The 17185-nt window shown below is 50.1% G+C and overlaps 1 protein-coding gene across 7 annotated transcripts in view; it reads right to left on the bottom strand.

Moving 5' to 3' along the window:
- MLPH (melanophilin) overlaps positions 1–17185 on the bottom strand; it is a 33307-nt gene that overhangs the window by 4819 nt on the left and 11303 nt on the right. For 2 of the 7 annotated variants that reach the window (XM_067298707.1, XM_067298709.1), the window contains 7 exons: positions 15793–15991; positions 15105–15268; positions 10085–10168; positions 7349–7543; positions 3192–3386; positions 501–656; positions 220–312 (listed from right to left, as the gene is read on the bottom strand). In XM_067298707.1, coding sequence (XP_067154808.1) covers positions 220–312; positions 501–656; positions 3192–3386; positions 7349–7543; positions 10085–10168; positions 15105–15268; positions 15793–15991 — 1086 coding nt within the window. The remainder of the gene's footprint in view (positions 1–219; positions 313–500; positions 657–3191; positions 3387–7348; positions 7544–10084; positions 10169–15104; positions 15269–15792; positions 15992–17185) is intronic. The other 5 variants (XM_067298708.1, XM_067298712.1, XM_067298711.1 and 2 more) reach the window with 3 other exon arrangements.

The raw sequence follows: 17185 nt of genomic DNA, 5'->3' as shown, positions 1-17185 counted from the left end.
GTGACTTTCAGCTTTGCCCCAGAAACAACCCCCTACTCCTTCCTCAGTGAGACATCAAGTCTCAGCGCCTTGGGGCAAAGCGCTGGGCAGCAGGGAGGGAGCTTGGTACTGCCCAGTGTGCCAGGCAGCCCGTCCCAGCACCCAGGAACGGGAGCAGAGGACGGGGGAGCATGCACCACTCAGGGCTGGGACCTCACCTCCACCGTCCTCCACGCTCACCTGCGCGCTTGATTTCTTCCTTGCCTTCTCCATTGACTTCACTGTGAGCCCTGCAGCTGTCAGGGCCGCAATTCGAGATTCGATGTCCGATACCTTTGGAGGGAGGCAAAAACACACAGACAGTGTCCAGAGGATCCACAACTGCATTTAGAAAGGCACACCTGCCTGCCAGCAGCGTGAGGCACTCAGGTACTGAAAGCGGTAAGGCCTCTGCCAGCTGTGTTTGCTGTCGCTGGCCTGGGCTCTAAGCAGGTAAGCAGCTCCCAGAGTTAAGTCCTCACCTCACTCTCTGCCTGCTGCACCTGAGCAGCTGCCGAGGCCACTCTGTCCTCCAGCTCTGACAGCTCCGAGTCAGTGGTGCCGCTGTGCTGAGCCCCTTCCTCAAGCTCTTCCAGGGTCTTGTCAAGCTGGTATGTCTTTCCAGCAGTCAGGTACACCTGAAATAGAAGAAGAACCATGGCACAATTAGCTTCCCTGGCTGCCTCCTCTCCTTGTGTGACCGCAGCCCCAGATACAACTCCCACCGCTGAGAAGATCGCCACTATTTACGACTGCCTTCTCACCTTGCAGCACAGACAGTATCATTCAGTTCTAGCCGGGCTTTTCATCTCATTTCCTCCCTTCCCTGGGCTTTTCAAGAGCAATTACCAACTGGGTGAAGTGGTAAAAGGCTCAATGTGAATACACGAAGGAGTGTAACTCCGTGACCTACTCAAGTAGAGTCAGCATCTTTATGTTATGTCCTCGGGGGGAGGTGGGTACCCGGAAACAAGTGCAGGCTGCCATGTCCCACGGTGGCAGGCTGGAAAGAGGACATTTTCAGAACCAAGGCAGACCAACTTTCCAAATCTGCTCCTTTTTAAGGGTGTCTGTGTTGCTGGGTTGCCTGAGCGTAGGGTCAGGATTTGGGAGTTTGGCTTGGGGCAGTTAACCAACCCGGCCCTTGCAAAATGCAGCTTTGCACAAGAACTGCTCTGGATACGATACACAGAAGTGATCCTGGCTGGGTGCCCCAGAGAACATACGAGCACGTGGAGCCCAGCACAGCCATGAGATGAACTAGGGATGCACGATAGCTACTGGAAGCAACGTGTTTACCTTGCTGCCTAGATAAGAAAGGTGAAAGGAGTGCGACAACCCACCCTAACAAACCCACTGGTTTTACTGTCACTTGATTCCTCCTTGGCTACCACAAGGACGCGAGTCCAAGCAAGGCAGTTTATGAGACACGAGTATGTCCGCATGCAATAACATAGGACGGTCACAGCAGTTCCTGATGGTTGCTGCCACTTTTTTGCTGAATGATCACAAAATCTTGGTACTGCTAACTTAATTCCTGCTTCTCCAGCCCGTTCCACTTTTCCTGGGCTGGTTACTGTGTGCAGTTGGCTGGCACGAGCCCTCTCTGCACACTGAGGTTCTGACCACCCTCCCAAAGTGCAGCAACACCCCCCATAGCCACCAGGTCCCGGTGCAAACCACGAGGCAGCGTGCCTGTAGCTGCCTGCAAACGTTACCAGACACTGCTTGCTAAGCCGTTCCATCTGTGAGTCACAGGGACACAAACGGTTGTCAGGCCATTAAATGGCAGAGCTGTGACACTTCCCGAGCGCTCCCTGATCCAGGTGGCATCCCTCGGAGCGTGGCGAGCGAGGAGTGACTCAGCCAAGGTCCCAGAGGGAAGCGGCAGGATGAGCACACGACTCCTAGGGCCATAATCTACCCACCTCACCTCACCCCTGCCAAACAGCTGACGGAAGCAGTCAGGAAGCCCGAAGTTTGTATCCTTTCCAGCTGGAGCCCCACTCCTCAGAGACAGGGAGCCTCAGATGGACTCATGCAGATGCCCGCTTTTCCTGGGATGCTGCGTTTGATCAGAAACCATCCTGTGCAATTTCTGAAAGCATTCTGCTCCTTGCAGCTGTCCGCTTTTATGAATAAGCTACCTCTGATGAAAGATGAGCCACAGAGCACGCTATAAAAACCTATTTGCCATCACAGGAGGTTTCCGAAAGCAAAGCTCGGCCCCCGCAGATGGAGATGCGACTCTTTGCACTTGCGATGCCATTTATCAAGTCACAAAGAAACAGCTCAAAGCTGGAGCGATCCATTTCCTACCGGGAGTCAATTTGTAATTGCAAAAGCCCACAGGTATATAGCAGCCAACAAACCTGACAGCGCTCCACACTGTCACACAAAGCTAAAGCTCAGGGGACGGGACAGCACATGACGCCTCATTCCCCGCGCTCAGACCCCCAGCTCCTGCTGGCAGCACGCGCCGCTGCTTCGGCTTTGCCAAAGTACTGCAAAGGGATGCTATGGCAGTGGGGGCCTGTGCACGAACCGAGGGGCAACTGGCGTCCCAGACACCAGAAGCTACGAGACAGAGTCATCTGTGCTTGCTCTGTTTGCCTGCCTTCCCCTCAAAAGACGGTCCTGGCCTCCATCAGACATGGCCCTGGGCTAAAGGGCCTTCGCACTTCATCCATTACGACCAATTCCTACTGTCTGAGGCATTTAAGAAACCATGAATGAGTCAACCCCTCGCTTACTCCTTTTTCAGTGAATAAAATTTTTTCCTTTCCCTAAACTCTACCCTGAACCTTACAGCTTTACAACTTACTGCGCAACTGCTTCAAACTCCCCTGCCCCAGAGGAGCAGAAACGCAGTTGAAAACACCGTATTTTCTAACACTTGGCAACCCTCTCAAACCCCTCCTGCCTGGGGAACGCAGGCCAGGAACACCAGCCTTTCGCCCTCCTTCCACACCTTTCTCCATAGCAGCTCCTGCCCTTTTTTATGGGTAATCATAGGATCTTTACCTGCACATGGAGAACACCCACCCACCTCTTTAATCCCTTTGGGGTGCCTAGCTTACTAAAACTGAAATACCCCCTACAAGAGGTTTTGGCAGTCCTCTATTCCCCCCTTAATTCCCTCCCTGCTCACAGTAAACGCTTGGGAACCTTACGTTTTCTTCAAGTTCACGGTATGCTTCGGCCACCTCTTTGCCGTCTTTCAGGCTGGGAAGCTGCCCTCCGGGGAGGGCACAGCTACCATTGCACGGGCTCTCTCCATGCAAGGACTCACAGACCGCTCTCTCCGTGGCGTTTACGGCCCTCAGTACTTTGGCCGTGATGTCGCTCAAAGCCTGAGCCGATGACCTCTGCGAATGCCCGGCACAGCCGAAGCGGAGGGTGGGGAGGAAGAAGGAAGAGGGGGAAAAAGAAAGGACATTATTTTAACATGTGCTCATGGGTGTACAAAAACAGCGCAAATGGGGTGAGAGGAGCATCAGGCCTTCAGGAGCTGGAGAAAGATGGAGAAGCGGTAATTAAGGGGCTTACATTGTTCCTGAAGGGCTCTCAACCAGAGATGGAAGCGCAGCTAAAACAGGGCTTTGATCTCAGCTCATGCTTCCTTGAAGATGGCTGTGACAAAAGAAATCACCTCAAAACGCAAGCGGAGAGCTGCCATTAGCCAGCCGCCAGCACATAACCGCGGTCCGGGACAGAGCCCGGCGAAAGGCCCCTTTGTTTCCTCCCAGGATCCGGTGCCGGGCCTGCTCTCGATGGGGCAGAGAGGCTTTAAAAAGAAGTTCTCACAGGACACCTCTCCTCCCTGGAACCAGTGCCACTGGAGCTGTCTGACAGCAGCAGCACACGGTCACCTCAAGGCCACTCGCGGTTACAGCCCTGAAGGACCGCAGGGTGCAGGCCTGCACTGTGGTCTCTCTGGTGGCACAGATGGTTTAAGAGATCCCTGGCTTTCACCCCTCGTGTTGCTGTCCCCTCTCTTGATTGCACTGATACGAATGACTATTTTTCTCAGTACCCGGCTGCTCTGTGCCACGAGGAGTGAAATAATTTCCATTTGGCTCTGAACAGCAGACACTGATCACTTCACCGAGGTGGTCTCCAGCCCAGCTGCAACCCCGGGTAACCTGCTGGGCAAGGACTGCCTTCAGCCGCAAGCTTGCATGCTACCTCGCTCACCACGGGGCTCCCTGCTCCTCTGGGGTCAGTAGCAATTCCCACCACTTCCTTAACTCCTTTGCTGCCTGCTCTCCTTCCTTCGCAACGCTCCACTGCCTTGGAAATACCACAACAAACGCTCTTAGGGCCACGAGGCACCACCTGCGACAGAGAAGATGTGCTGATGTGCAAGGCGGCAGGGCCTGCCCGCTGAGCTGGAGAAGACATGAACAACCCCACGGCCATGAGAGACAGGGAAGGGGCACCTTGTGGGGCTGCTGCCAGGTGGAAAACGCAGGGGCACTGAAGTGTCCTAGCAGGTCTCTGTTGCAGAGGGACCTTCCCTGCAGTGCCTGAGCACGCTGGGGTGGGCACTGGCCTGGGATGCCACCAGTGATAGGAAAGAGGAATCCATAGAGAAGGCACATGCCTGGACTCTAGCTCTACTCCCCGTCTATAAAGCAGAGGTAACGTTTCCTTTTCCCCTTTTTTTGCTGGAGGCAGACCACAGACTTTCCAGGAGGGGTGTTCTCTCCCCACCCTGCTCAGCGGAGCGCATCCCCATGCTGGCTGTGGTTGCAACATTTCTCCGGGACTTCCTCGGCAGAAATACGTTGCACCTGTCAGTCAGCACACGCTCGGTCAATACTGTGTCCCCAGGGCCTCACATTTGCTGGCCACACAGCAGCCCAGTCACAGGCTGGTTGGGATAGGCAGGAACACAAAAGCCTCCAAACCCCCAATGAGGCAGGGCAATAAAAACCAGAGGAGCCGTGTCTGGAAAGGGAGGACACACAGCCTGTTGCCTGTGGGCAAGATGAGAAAGCAGTATGAGGGAGAAGAAGAGCACCCTGCCCCAATGCTTCCTGCTTTACTCATCTGAGGAGCCCAGTGCCTACCAGGAGAGAAACCCATCTTCTTGCCCTCTTTCCTCCCAAGCTGCCTCCCAGGATGGCCAGCTCTCCTCCTGCACCGGAAAAGCATTTAAGATCTAATTGCAGCATACTGCTTTACACTTCAGTGGGTCGGAGCATGGATATAAATAAACTCAAGTCTGTGGCAAAAGAAAAAATTAGTATTGTATTTCCACACTGCTAGAACTTGGGACTAATATCCCCCTCCTCCCACCCCAAGGAGCCCTGACAGCAATATCGCTTGTAAGTGCTGCCTGCGTTAGCCCTTTTGCTTGATAAGGCATTAAGCACATTTAAAAATAGACTGAAGAAACTCATCATCCTTCTCTCTACTGATAATTCCCTAGATACCAAGGAGATTGGGGTGATATATGCACTGGGGACAAAGACAAACAGTTGTGTTTACAACTGCACGTATTTCCAGGCAAGCTGTTCTGCAAAGAACCAGCTAACTCAGTCCAGATGATATTTTTATTATTTTATTGTGCCTCTGTGGTACAGCTGAGTTTCGTATTTTCCATTAGGAAGGCCTACTTTTATCGCAGTGTTCCCCAGTTAGAAGATTTCTTCCTGACTGGACAGGACGCTCACATAAAAACAAACCCAGAATCATGCAAAAATCCAAGCCTCGATCTGGACAGGACAAAGAAGTGGTGCTGATCTTAACGAAGGCTTGTGCCCACCACCACGAATTCACAGTCAGACCTGGCAACTGGAGATCAAGCTTGTTTCGCATGGTTACGGGGTTTTCTAACAAGGGATGTCTTTGGAAATATTTCTAACAAACATCAGAAAAGCGTGAGGGAAGTTGTAAAAAAAAAATTCAGCCCAACACAGCCTTTAAGCCAGACAGGTTCACCTACATGTCACTGCAGTCATTTCTATGCTGCATGAAGGTATTTGACACTTAGAGTCAAAGTGCTACTGTGATGCATAAAGCTGAATTTTGTTCTACTTCTCAGATTCGGTTTTGCACGGGCCACTAGGAGGTAGCTGTGCCTAACAGTACAGTCTCTGCTTGCTTGGGGGGTCCGTCACATATCTCCTGCGTTACCTGCCTGCCTCACCCCTCTGGGAAGCAAGAGTGGTGCCTTCCGGGCTTCAGAGCTGGTTTTTGGTCTAAAAAAAAGCAGAATTTAGGATAGATCGCAAGCATCTAGGCCTCGTTTTATGAGAGCCAAGGAGCTTATGTTGCTACCCCACTAACTTCTCCCTGACCCTCAGCGCAGGTCAGAATCTGAGCCTTCGTCTGCTGCAGATAAGCAGCTCGCACGGGAATTAAGTTGCCTTGGCTTGGTGAGTTACCACTTACCGGCTGTGTTGTAAGTAACTGCAAACGGTTACTAAGCGTTTAGACTAAGAAGATGCACATCATTCTGCTAACTGCGGAAGCTGGTCCAGCTGCAGCGATCTGATCTAAAAGCAGCTTTCGGAAAAAGGGCCTTTCAGCCAGGAAGCAGCACGCTACCGATGCGGTGAGAACAGCAGTACCCAGGAAGCTGAGGGGAGCGATCCTGGGAACAGCCGCTTGCTCTGTTCCCGAGCTTTTAACTAGAGCGCTGCTGAGAGACGCGCGTCTCCTGATACGGACTCATTAAACGCACGCCACACGCGTGCACGCAGCCACTCCTGCCACGCTCTCCAAGCCATCCGCCCGACAGCAGCCAAGTTTTGCCTTGCAGGACTGAGGAACAAAAGCATATTAAACAGAGGGCCTCAGGGCAAAACGAAAGCGTCTGCAATCTCAGATGAAAGGAGCTTTTTACAGGAGGACAGGGGCAGCACAGCCCACGCTCACTTCTTTTATAGAGCTCAGCAGCAACGGATGTGTCAAAGCAAACACATGCACGCTCCATCCACGACCACGGCACAAGGGAAGACATGAACAAATAAGCCATTAGAGACCCACAGGAATGTTGACCTCTCCATTTTGTGCTAATGGACCATCTTAATCTGCACAACTGGAGAGACACAAAATCTCCCTTCCCTTAATGTACATCTGAATCACCAGGGCCGTCATCCGTCACTTGTCACTGATGCTGCCACCCAGCCCTACTGACTGGCACGCAAGGTCCTGTTTCAGCAAGCGGCTGAACCAAACAGGCCACAGACCTAGGAGCCATTGAGATGGAGGTGTCGGACAGACTACCAGACCTACTATCACGGCATAGCTGTAAGATGCTTACAGCAGAAGGAACCACAAATGGTGCCCAGAACAGTATGGGTAGGACACAGATTACCTTCTGAGCCTCGCTGGCCACGTCATCACTGGAGGAACTCATCTCTGGTTTCTTCACTCCCGTCTTCTTTTCCTCACACTCCTCTTCTTCAGAAGAGACTCCTTTGTCACTGATGTTGCTGGCTAACTCCTCCAGCTTCCTTTTCAACTCCTCCTCCTCAGCATCAGGATCAAGTTGGGACTCTGGGGCTGGAGACTGAGGGAACAGCAGGAGGGAGTTTTGTAAGTGTAGCAGTCTCCAAAGGTTGACTGTAGGGCATGCCTGGATCCACACACACGCTCACCAAGACAGGCTAACTGTCCAACACGAAAGGAGGACCAGAAGCTACCCAGTATCAACGACAACATCCCACACCCACATCCCACAGTCCTGTCCACACACCTTCTACATGTAGGACAGGCATTGGGGAGCAAAATGGCAAATTAAGGCTATCTTTCTCATAATAAACACCAGCTGGGGCACACAAGAAGCACTTCACACCCTCACCTGCCTACTGCAGCCCCTCATCTGCAGCAGAGAAGCTCAAGGTGTGTTATAGCAGATGGATTTTGCAAAGGGGACTTCAAACCACCTCTGCATTCATTTTCACAAGGAGCAGAAAGACCTCCTAGGGGAGCAGTGCAGCCCAGAGAGCTGTACTCCAGCTCCACACTGAGGAATATTCAAAATTCTTGATGTAAAGCACCTCTACACACATAGGACTCACTTGTTTTCCCCTGTGGAAAATCAGCTTTCTCCACCCACCCTTAAAAAAATAAAAACCACCAACAAACTAACACTGGGGTGGCTAAGGGATTTGGGGCCAGATATCACAGCATTTTCATTTTGAATTGCCACCCGGCTGGCAGCCCCAAAGGCAGAGATCACAGCAGCCCAAAGATGTAGTCCACTTGGCTGAGAGAAGCAGACACACAAAACACTATTCCCCAAGGTAGCTTAGCTGCACTAGATCAGAGCCTTGTAGGTACTTTGCTTGGCAATGAGAAAACACACAGGAAATTTTCCTGTAGGAAAGAAGCCATATTTCCTCTTGGCAGTGTTATTACATACAGTTTATTTTACCTAAGGAAGAAATCCTATCAAAATCTCAGCAGTTGGAAGGGATCTCCAGAAGTTACTGAACCCACTGGCCCTTGCCTTAAGATGGGAATGCAATTATCTGTGTCATACCTGACGGCTTCTGTCTAAGCTGTCCTTAACAACCTTCAGCAACAGCATTTCCAGCAGGCAACATTCCCTCCAGGCAGCCCATTCCAGGGCTCTGTCATCTTTTCTGCTAGAAAGCTTTTCCTAATAGTTAACCTGAATCCATTCTGGAGCAGTTTAGACCCTGTTATCTCTCCTCTGATCTGCTGCAGACACGAGAACAGAGCACTGCTTCTCTCTGAAGTAGCTTTCTACCTACATGAGCACTTATGTCCACCTCATCCCTATCTTTTGGGGGGCTAAATTGCTTGCATTTTAAAAATCTCTTCTCATATATAACTTCTTCTAGACCTCTGACCATTCTGGTTGTTCTTTTATGGAGCCCAACTGATCAAAACTGTACTTTGGAGGTTTTGCTGATGCCAAGAGGAACACCCTAGACAACTGCAGCTCTCCCAGCCTGGTGACATCTACAAAGGTAACATGCTTGTCTTCTACTCCACCATCTTGATTACGATGGAAACTACAAACATGGCTGTCCCCGTTATGAATTTTGAAAAAGAAGAAGAAATTGCACTGTTTTACCTGTGCGTAGGGGACTTTTATGTAATTATTACTGTCCATTCTACTAAGTGATCAGCAGCCAGAGCAGTTCATTGTAATGGGTTCACATTAAGGAAAAGAAAAGAACATAGTCTAAAATTAGAAGCCCAGAATCAATGTTAAGCGACCTATATATTCGCAGATTCTACACTGCTGCCCACCTTTAATTAAATTTAGCTGTCTTCTTGCAAGCTTAATGGCCTTGTAAGGCAAGGGCAGCCCAGAAGAGAGACAGAAATCCTCTTGACTAGGACCTCTTATTCACAATAACCAGGTCACTTCCCTATACGTACCAATTGATTCTTCCATGGTTTCAAATGAACCATTGCAGCTCTGTAAATGTACTGACACCCATCTAAAAATATCACAGAAATTAGCATTTCATAGAATATCAAACTGAAGCCCAATTCTTCTTGTGCAGAAGGGGCACTAGCTTGCATGCGGGCCCAAATGCCATGGGTTAAACTTGCTTCTGTTTCTGTCCTGCCATGCAATATTTTCTAAGGCAGGTCTGAAAACATGAGAGGAGTCTCCAAGGCTCAGACGGAGGATTAAAATCAACCAAACAGGCCTGAATTATTTTGTGCTCCTCCAGCACCATCCTGCCAGCAGAAAGGCCAGGAAAATGCCAGGAAGATAGAAATACTGTGGCGACCCTCAGCGGAAAGAGCTAAACCCTTTTGGGAATTGGGCTAAATATCTGTTTTGCTGCCTTTTTAAAAAACCTGCTTTGGGACTGCACCTTACCACACTGTATCCAGGGTGGACGGGGGCTCCAATTCACTGCCGGGGGGCCGTGCCCCCCGAACAGGGTGTTGTTGGGCCATACCACAGGGTGCATGCTGTGTACTAGTTTTCATCCTCACTGCCTGTGCAGTCTATCCGGCTTTCTCCCTGCAATGCTGGCTGTCTGATAGCAAGGAGAGGGGATAAGCACAGTCTGCGCTTTCTCCCTGGGAAGAGAGAGCCCCAGCTTTGCCCTGTTACCTCGTCAGAGTGCACCAGGATTTTTTCCTCCAAGCGGCTCAGCATGCGTTCGATTGCGGACATGCGTTCGTTGAGCTCGTGAATCTAGAGGAAAGGAGAGAGAAAAGGAGTAGAGAACAGACCAGCCACCGCTGCCAGGACAGTGGGAATAAAGCCCAGGGCGCGTGCAACCGGCAGAAGAAAGAAAACAGCAAGACACCACCACCATGGGCTGAGCACAACCCCCGTGAGAAGTCACAGCAGGCAAGGCGGACAGCAGATCGGTTTACCCACAAAACAGAGGGCAATGCAGAGACCCAGTATGCACAACCAGCTTAAATTAATTCCAGAGTCAGAAGCAGCACAAGAAAAAAATCTCCTTTGGAGATCTGGAAATCTCCTTTGCAAAATGGTGCCTTGCTAACAGGACTATTGGTCTGAATGCAGCTCCAGCCCTGAGATCACCCTCCTCTGCATGATGCAGACATGTCAAAGTAAGCCTTAGATGTACAAGTTGTGTTGACTGTCAGTGGGTGAAGGCCTGTTAAAAAAAAAATGACGTGGCTTAAAAAAACCAGTCCTGTTTCTTGGGAAGCCCTTGAAACCCAGAAGAGCTCCAAGAGGTGCATGGCCTCTCCTCAAATCTGGAAAACTCAAAGTGATGCCGAATCCTTGGCGCTCTGCTGTTCCCACCAAAGCGTCAATGGCTTTGAAGCAGTGAACGTAAATTCACACCACCAGCCCTGTAGTCCCTTATCCAAAGGGATCGGACTGCAACAAGGCCATCTTGTGATCATTCACACACTGCACCAAATTCAAGCCAATGGCAGTTTTCACTACCTACGAATGCATTTTTCAACCAGCTACTACCCCATCATCCCTTCCCGTGAACACAACAGCGGAAAGGAAGAGGAGAGGGTAAGAATTTTCCCACGAAAAATTACAAAAAGAAGAACTAAAGCTGGAAGTTTTCCCCCAACAAATTCTGAAATTTTCTGACTTCTCAATGCATTCAAGATTCTTGCCCCTCTTCTCTCCCTCCCTCTTCCAATTGAAAAAAAAAAAAGGCATGGAGGAGAAGGGAAGGAATGACAAACTCCTGAAAATCAAAGAGAAATTGCTTTCTATGCTCAAGAGCCAAGGAAAATTTCTGTGGTTAAATTGCCGAAAAATATAAAAGGAAACCTCTTTCTCTCTCTCTCTCCCTTTTTGTTTTAGAAGCTTTTTTCCAAAAGATGTCTTTTTCCTTTGGTTCAAACAAATGAAATACAAATGATGAAAAATATTGCCTGTTTCATACAGAAAAAACACTGGCTTCCACGTTACTCCTGTTGTCAGTGGATGCCTCCCATTCAAAGGGGAACGAGGAGCAAATGCAATGAGCAAACGCAATAACAAAGAGATGCGAGGGCTTCGCTTTGTTTTTATAACATTTCCATCCTCTCGCTGAGCTTTTGTGCTTGCTAGTGTTTGATTAATTAGATCCTCACAACAGCTTGGAGAGGTTGTGTCTGCTTAAGGGAAGATGAATATAAAAACCTGACACTCCAGAGAGCAGAGCACTGTAATTACCACCCCAAATTGAATGCATCTTCAGCAGCAGTAAACCTACAGGCGGGAAGTAATCCAGCACATCTGTAAGCAGTTTCTCAGCACTGTCGGGCCTGACTCGTGTCTCGCTCTGGTGACAACGAGAAGTCAGCGACGAGCGGGAGACGGCAACGAGCCGAGCCCCCGCGCTACCCTGCCTCCGTAACGCAGCGGTTCAGGGACGCCAGAGCATAACGCCCATTTTGCAGCAGACAGGCCACGCGGTAGGATGTGAAGAGCTTTTTTCCCCTCTCTGTCCCAAGCAAGGCTTGTTTTAATGCACCGTGCCCACTGGGCAGAGCAAGAGAAGCCAGCCCCCACTGAGGTTCCCGTACCCATCGGTCAATCCCCCACGGCCAGATCCAGACACCGGGTGCCGCTGCACGGCTCCGAGCTGTTCCTGCAGTAATGCTGTTACTGCGACGCAAGCGGTTACAGCGCAAAGCCTCAGCCAGGCAGGCGGCGAGGGCAATCGCATTAGTGCTTCAGCTTCCCCCAGATTATTCAAACTTTGTCTGCGCAGCGTCATGGCGAAAGCTATGCTAGGTGCTTCCTCCATAAACCCCCGTTAGGTGCTGGGCCGCCCTGCGGTGCTCTCCCCGTGACGAAAGTTGGCAGATACTGCTTTGTATTAAAACATTTGAAGTGAAGAAACTTGAACAAAACACAGCCCATAAGCTGAACCTCAGTTACTGCAAACCACCACTGGCTTGTGGGGAACAAGCACAGGTTACCCCAGCAGAGGTGCTGCCTCCAGACTGTCACATACCCAAGAGCAATTTGGGAGAGCCCCAAGACCTCAGTGAAGGGTTTACGTGAAGGAGAGGAGCCAGATGGCAGGAAACAGAGGAAAAAGCAGCCTGAGATGGGCAAAGCTTTGGAAATGCAGAACCGCTAAGCTCCCTTGAGGTACAGCAGAATATAAATGGCTTTTGAAGAGAAACTTAATCAGTAAATTGGTGCTATTCCCCGTGGCTTGGCTCTGTTCCTACTGCAGCCAAAGACCTGGGCTTCCAGAGACTGGGCCTCTGCTGAAATCAAATGTTTTTTATGCAGCTGCCGTGTTCCCACCTCTTTGGGCTTCGTCATAAGTCTTGTCAGGTTTGAGAGCTTTTTTTTTTTAAAATAGGCTTTTAAAAATAAATTTGCTTTCATACCTTCAGCTCCTAGAGTCACAGGGCCAGGGGATGGTCTTTGCTTTTGTTACTGGAAAAGGTAAGTTTCTTGGGATTGAAAATCGTGCTCTCCCCAGGGTTAAAGCGAAATCAAAAGCAGCCCAGTGGGGGCAAAAGAATTATGGTGATTTTCAGTTCAAACTCATGTTCTGAGGAACCTGCATGAAAGGCATGGTGAGCTCAGGAGAACACAGCCTGCTGCTTACTGTCCTGAACCCTTCGTGGTCTGTCTCTGCCCCGCTGCAAGTCTCAGCCCCTCCATCCTGCGGACCAAAGGAAGAAAACCAACCTCTTCTGAACCACTTTCAGCTCTGTCAATATGGAAGAGCAGGCTAGCACCGAAACCTCGTCTGCTGCAGAAGAGTGATTTCACTCTGAGTTTTAAAAGATGTTCTCGCTCTCTCTCTACTTTGGGCTGGTACCTGGCCTCTCCTCGGCCAACAGCAACAGCACCGCACATGTTGCTCTGAAGTTAATGGGCCAGTGCAGAGCCTGGTTTGTTCTGCCGGGCGAGGGGAAGGCTGCGCGGGAAGGTGGTTGCTAGCTGTAAACACATCAGCAGCATAAACGGCAGGAAGGATGAAGAGCTATTTAAGCTAATGAACGATGTTGGCATGAGAACAAATGGGATTAAATTGGGAATCAGAAGATGTCTCGTAACCATTAGAGTGGCAAGGTTCCACAACAGCCTTCAGACAGGTGAGACGGAGCAAAACACGCTGGACCAAAACACGCTGAAGCACTCTCAGGTGAGAGCTTGCCCAGCTGATGAAGGAAGTCATCTGAAGTGTTGGTAGGAATTTGGCCCCATTTCCCCACTGCAAAACACTGTGCACATTTCATGCCTAATGTACCATGGTCTCATTAAGGACACCCAATCCAAGGTTTTTCCATTTACTGCTGACTGGAAAATGAGGGGCATTCACCAATTAAAACATATGTTGAGAAAAATAAAGGCAAAAGGAAAGGTACGGTTCCCCCACATAGGCACATGAATGGTGGTGCTGAGGGACAGCTGGGGTTACGGATCCCCCCCACCGATTATCCAGAGGTGTCCACCAGCATATGCAAAATTACCAGCTGTAAGTGGACACTGGCAGCTGGCTTTTCCTGTGCATCTGTGTAGTGAAACACCAATGTGCATTTTGCTGCTTAAGAGGGCTGAGGGAGGCTTTGTGCCACACCAGGCGTTCTTAAAGGTGGCATCAAGAACTCTAGGTCCCTGCTTTACAATTAAAATACATGCTCACTGCCTTTCAGACACCCTTCTCCAGACAATTCCCCTATTATCATTCAGGAGAGGGATGTGACAAGTCAGCCTGACCCAGTCCTACCAGGGCTGGAACACTCCACGCTGCAAAAGAAGAAAAGGATCTTGAGACTGATTAAATATCCCTCTCCAAGCCTTGGTCTGCTCACAGAGCACCAGGACATTCAATTGAGAAAGGTCTTTTTGGAGACACAGAAAACTACAGGCAACTCACAGGTTAACGGGGACAGGCTGGTAAATTAACAGCATTGAAGGCAGAGTTGTTATTACAACAACAGTGTGTGCAAAGTGGAACGACAGTGCTCGATTTTCCTTTTTGCTGTGAACGTCGAAGTGCCAGGGCTGGAAGAAGGGCTTGGCAGAGGAAGAACAGAGCTCCAGAGTATTTCTGCACAATACTAACAGGGCAGAGAAAAGTCTGTTCTCCCTCAGCTGGAATGAATGAACCTTAAATGCACCTTCAGAGGTCTCAGCCCTGCACCCCATTTCATGGCCACCGTGGCAGGTACCTCACAACACGGAGGGCAGAACACGGCCTGGGCGTTCATCTTGTCAGTGCCACGTGGCCACAACATGGCACCTAGAAGAGCCAGCTCCTAGGTTGCCCCACAGCATTGCTCTGGCAATGCAAAATGGCTACACTCTCAGCCTGCCCAGTTCCTGAGCTGTGGAGGGAGAGGGAGGGATCCCTAGTCTGCGGAGACCTGGGATCCAGCCTGCTCTCTCTTGGACCCACATATGGGAAGCACGGGCACCGAATTACCCCTAGGCAGCAGGGGCAATGGTTTGGGGATGGTTAGGGCACACCAGTTTTTCTGCCTGTGCTCCCATCCCAGTCAATGCTGGCCTGAAGACTGCTGTGGTGCATCCAGTTTGCCACCCGTGCTTTTGTTTCTTTGAACCAGATGGCACCATCCTGCACCTCACAAATAACGAGCACGGTTTATGGCAACAAAGGCTTGGCCACCATCCCGGTCTTCCAAGAGGTTTAACAGCTGCTTGATACCTGATTTCCAGAGCGGCTGACATTTTCCTGGGAGGAGGCTCTGTTCCGGCGTCTCACGTAATGGGATGCGTAGCTAGTGAACTTCTGGGGTCCCTTTGCATCCTCATCAGAGGTGTCCATATCCGCAGAGTACGGGGACCGAGGCTGCTCGTTCCATGGGCTGTCTTTGGGGAGAGAAGGCTTCAGTACAAAGATGCAAGAGATTCATACCTGAAGTTACTTCTGGGACATTGGTCACATCCCTAGCACAAGCTCACAATGTGGCATATCTTCAAATGACTCTTTCCACCTTCTGGCAGGAGATGCTCCTGCAGAGAGACTGTGCTGACAGCAGAGGCTAAGGATGACCACACTGGCTCAGGCTGCAGCTCCATCCGCTGTGGCTGCACAGCACCAGCTCAGCAGGGCCCTACGCACTGGGTGCTGCTGAGACAGAGGTGGAAACTAGTAAAGTGATCCTTGCTCTCACAACCCAAATAGCTGGGCTCCTCACCAAAAGCTGCTTTGCCTTTTCCAGTTTTGTTGGAGCCCAGGTTTAGACTCTACCCTTTGTGCACTGTTGAGGTGCTGAAAGATGTTTACCTCATGATGCTTTTGGGTTGTTCAAAAACCAGATATTTTCATTCTGGTCCAACTACTCTCACAGCCACTCCTCCCCAAAAGGAGGTGTCTGGCTAGAGACACCTACCAGGTTTTGTATTTCCTTCCAGGCTCCTTCTCCGTGAGTTGACTGTGAGCCGAACCTCTGTGCTGAACTGCTCCGGAGGGCTCATGTGCTGTCCCTGTTCCTGCACAACGTGGTGGAAGACCGCTGCCAGATCTGCCTCTGCCATCATGGACTCCTTCTGGGAGGCATCTTCAGCAGAGTCAGGGAAATCTGAGAAGGCCTGAGAGATGAGGATTGCTGCTGAGGAGCTGTCATGAGGACGCTGCCTGCCATTCCCTTGTTGAGTTACAGATCCTAGTTTTGCCCTCCAATAAATGCATACATTGACCTTTTATAATGACAATTCTTAAAACTCCAGATTAAAAACCGCCCTTTTTTAAATCTTGCTGGTGAACCTGCAGCAACACCTATAACCACTGCCAGGGGGCAGTGTTAATTTTTATGAAAACCAGGCACAGGCTCCCTTCAGCTAGGTTGAAAAATCTTGGTCCTCAAGATCTAGTCTTTTAAACCACCATATCCTCTCACTTATTAAAATAATAACAACATTCTGTCCCTCAAGTAACCTGCAACCCCTGAGCTGAGTTCAGATGATCTCGACAGATGCCAGCCCTCCCTCGACTCATGTTGAATTTGGCAGCATAAGGGCAGGCTTAGATAAAGAAAGAATGAACCTATTTGTTTATCCCAAACCCTTATCAGTTTATACTAAAGTATAAAAGCTTTTATTACATAATTCAGCATATCCTGGTTCTACCCAGGACGAGAGTTTAAAGTACCAAAAAGTTCCATTAAAAAAAAATAAGCTTTTTTTTTTTTTAAGTGAAATTTCAACAGGAAAGGCAAACAACAACAGCCCAAATAGCTTGATTTGAAACATCTCAAGCTGGAAGAACTTTTGCCACATCCCGGGCAGCCCTATCTGGATTCCCTCCCAGAGATCTGGACGCCTGGGATGGCTAACCCTGGCGCCGTTACCAGGACCACAGGGTGCAGCTCATCGCAGTTGCTCGTGCTAGAGCCTCCCGCGGGTCCTGCTGAGGCTCGGGAGCCCAGGCCCCTAGCACAGTGCTCCCAACAGGAGATGCAAAGCCTGGGGAATGCAGCTGCCTCTGGGATGCTCTGCACTCCCGCTGCAGGGCTGAGGCGTTTACCCAGCAACCTATTTTATGACAAGAGCAGGCCGTGGCATACCAAAACATAGGCCCAATCCTCTACAGTTTAACTGAGAATGCCAGGAAACCTAAATTCAACTCATCTCCTCCTTCCCAACCTTTAAAATTCATTTATTTTTTGTAGCTCCCAAGAGAGGGAGAAAAAAAAAAGAAGTATCTAATGTTCACACAGTTCTGTGCCGCATGTTCTCTCCTCCAGCTGCTGCAGAGTCCTATCCCACAGGTACCCTCACGAGGGT

The sequence above is a fragment of the Apteryx mantelli genome, chromosome 6 (assembly GCF_036417845.1).
Source record: "Apteryx mantelli isolate bAptMan1 chromosome 6, bAptMan1.hap1, whole genome shotgun sequence".
NCBI lineage: Eukaryota > Metazoa > Chordata > Aves > Apterygiformes > Apterygidae > Apteryx > Apteryx mantelli.
This window is presented reverse-complemented; position numbering and strand designations above follow the sequence as displayed.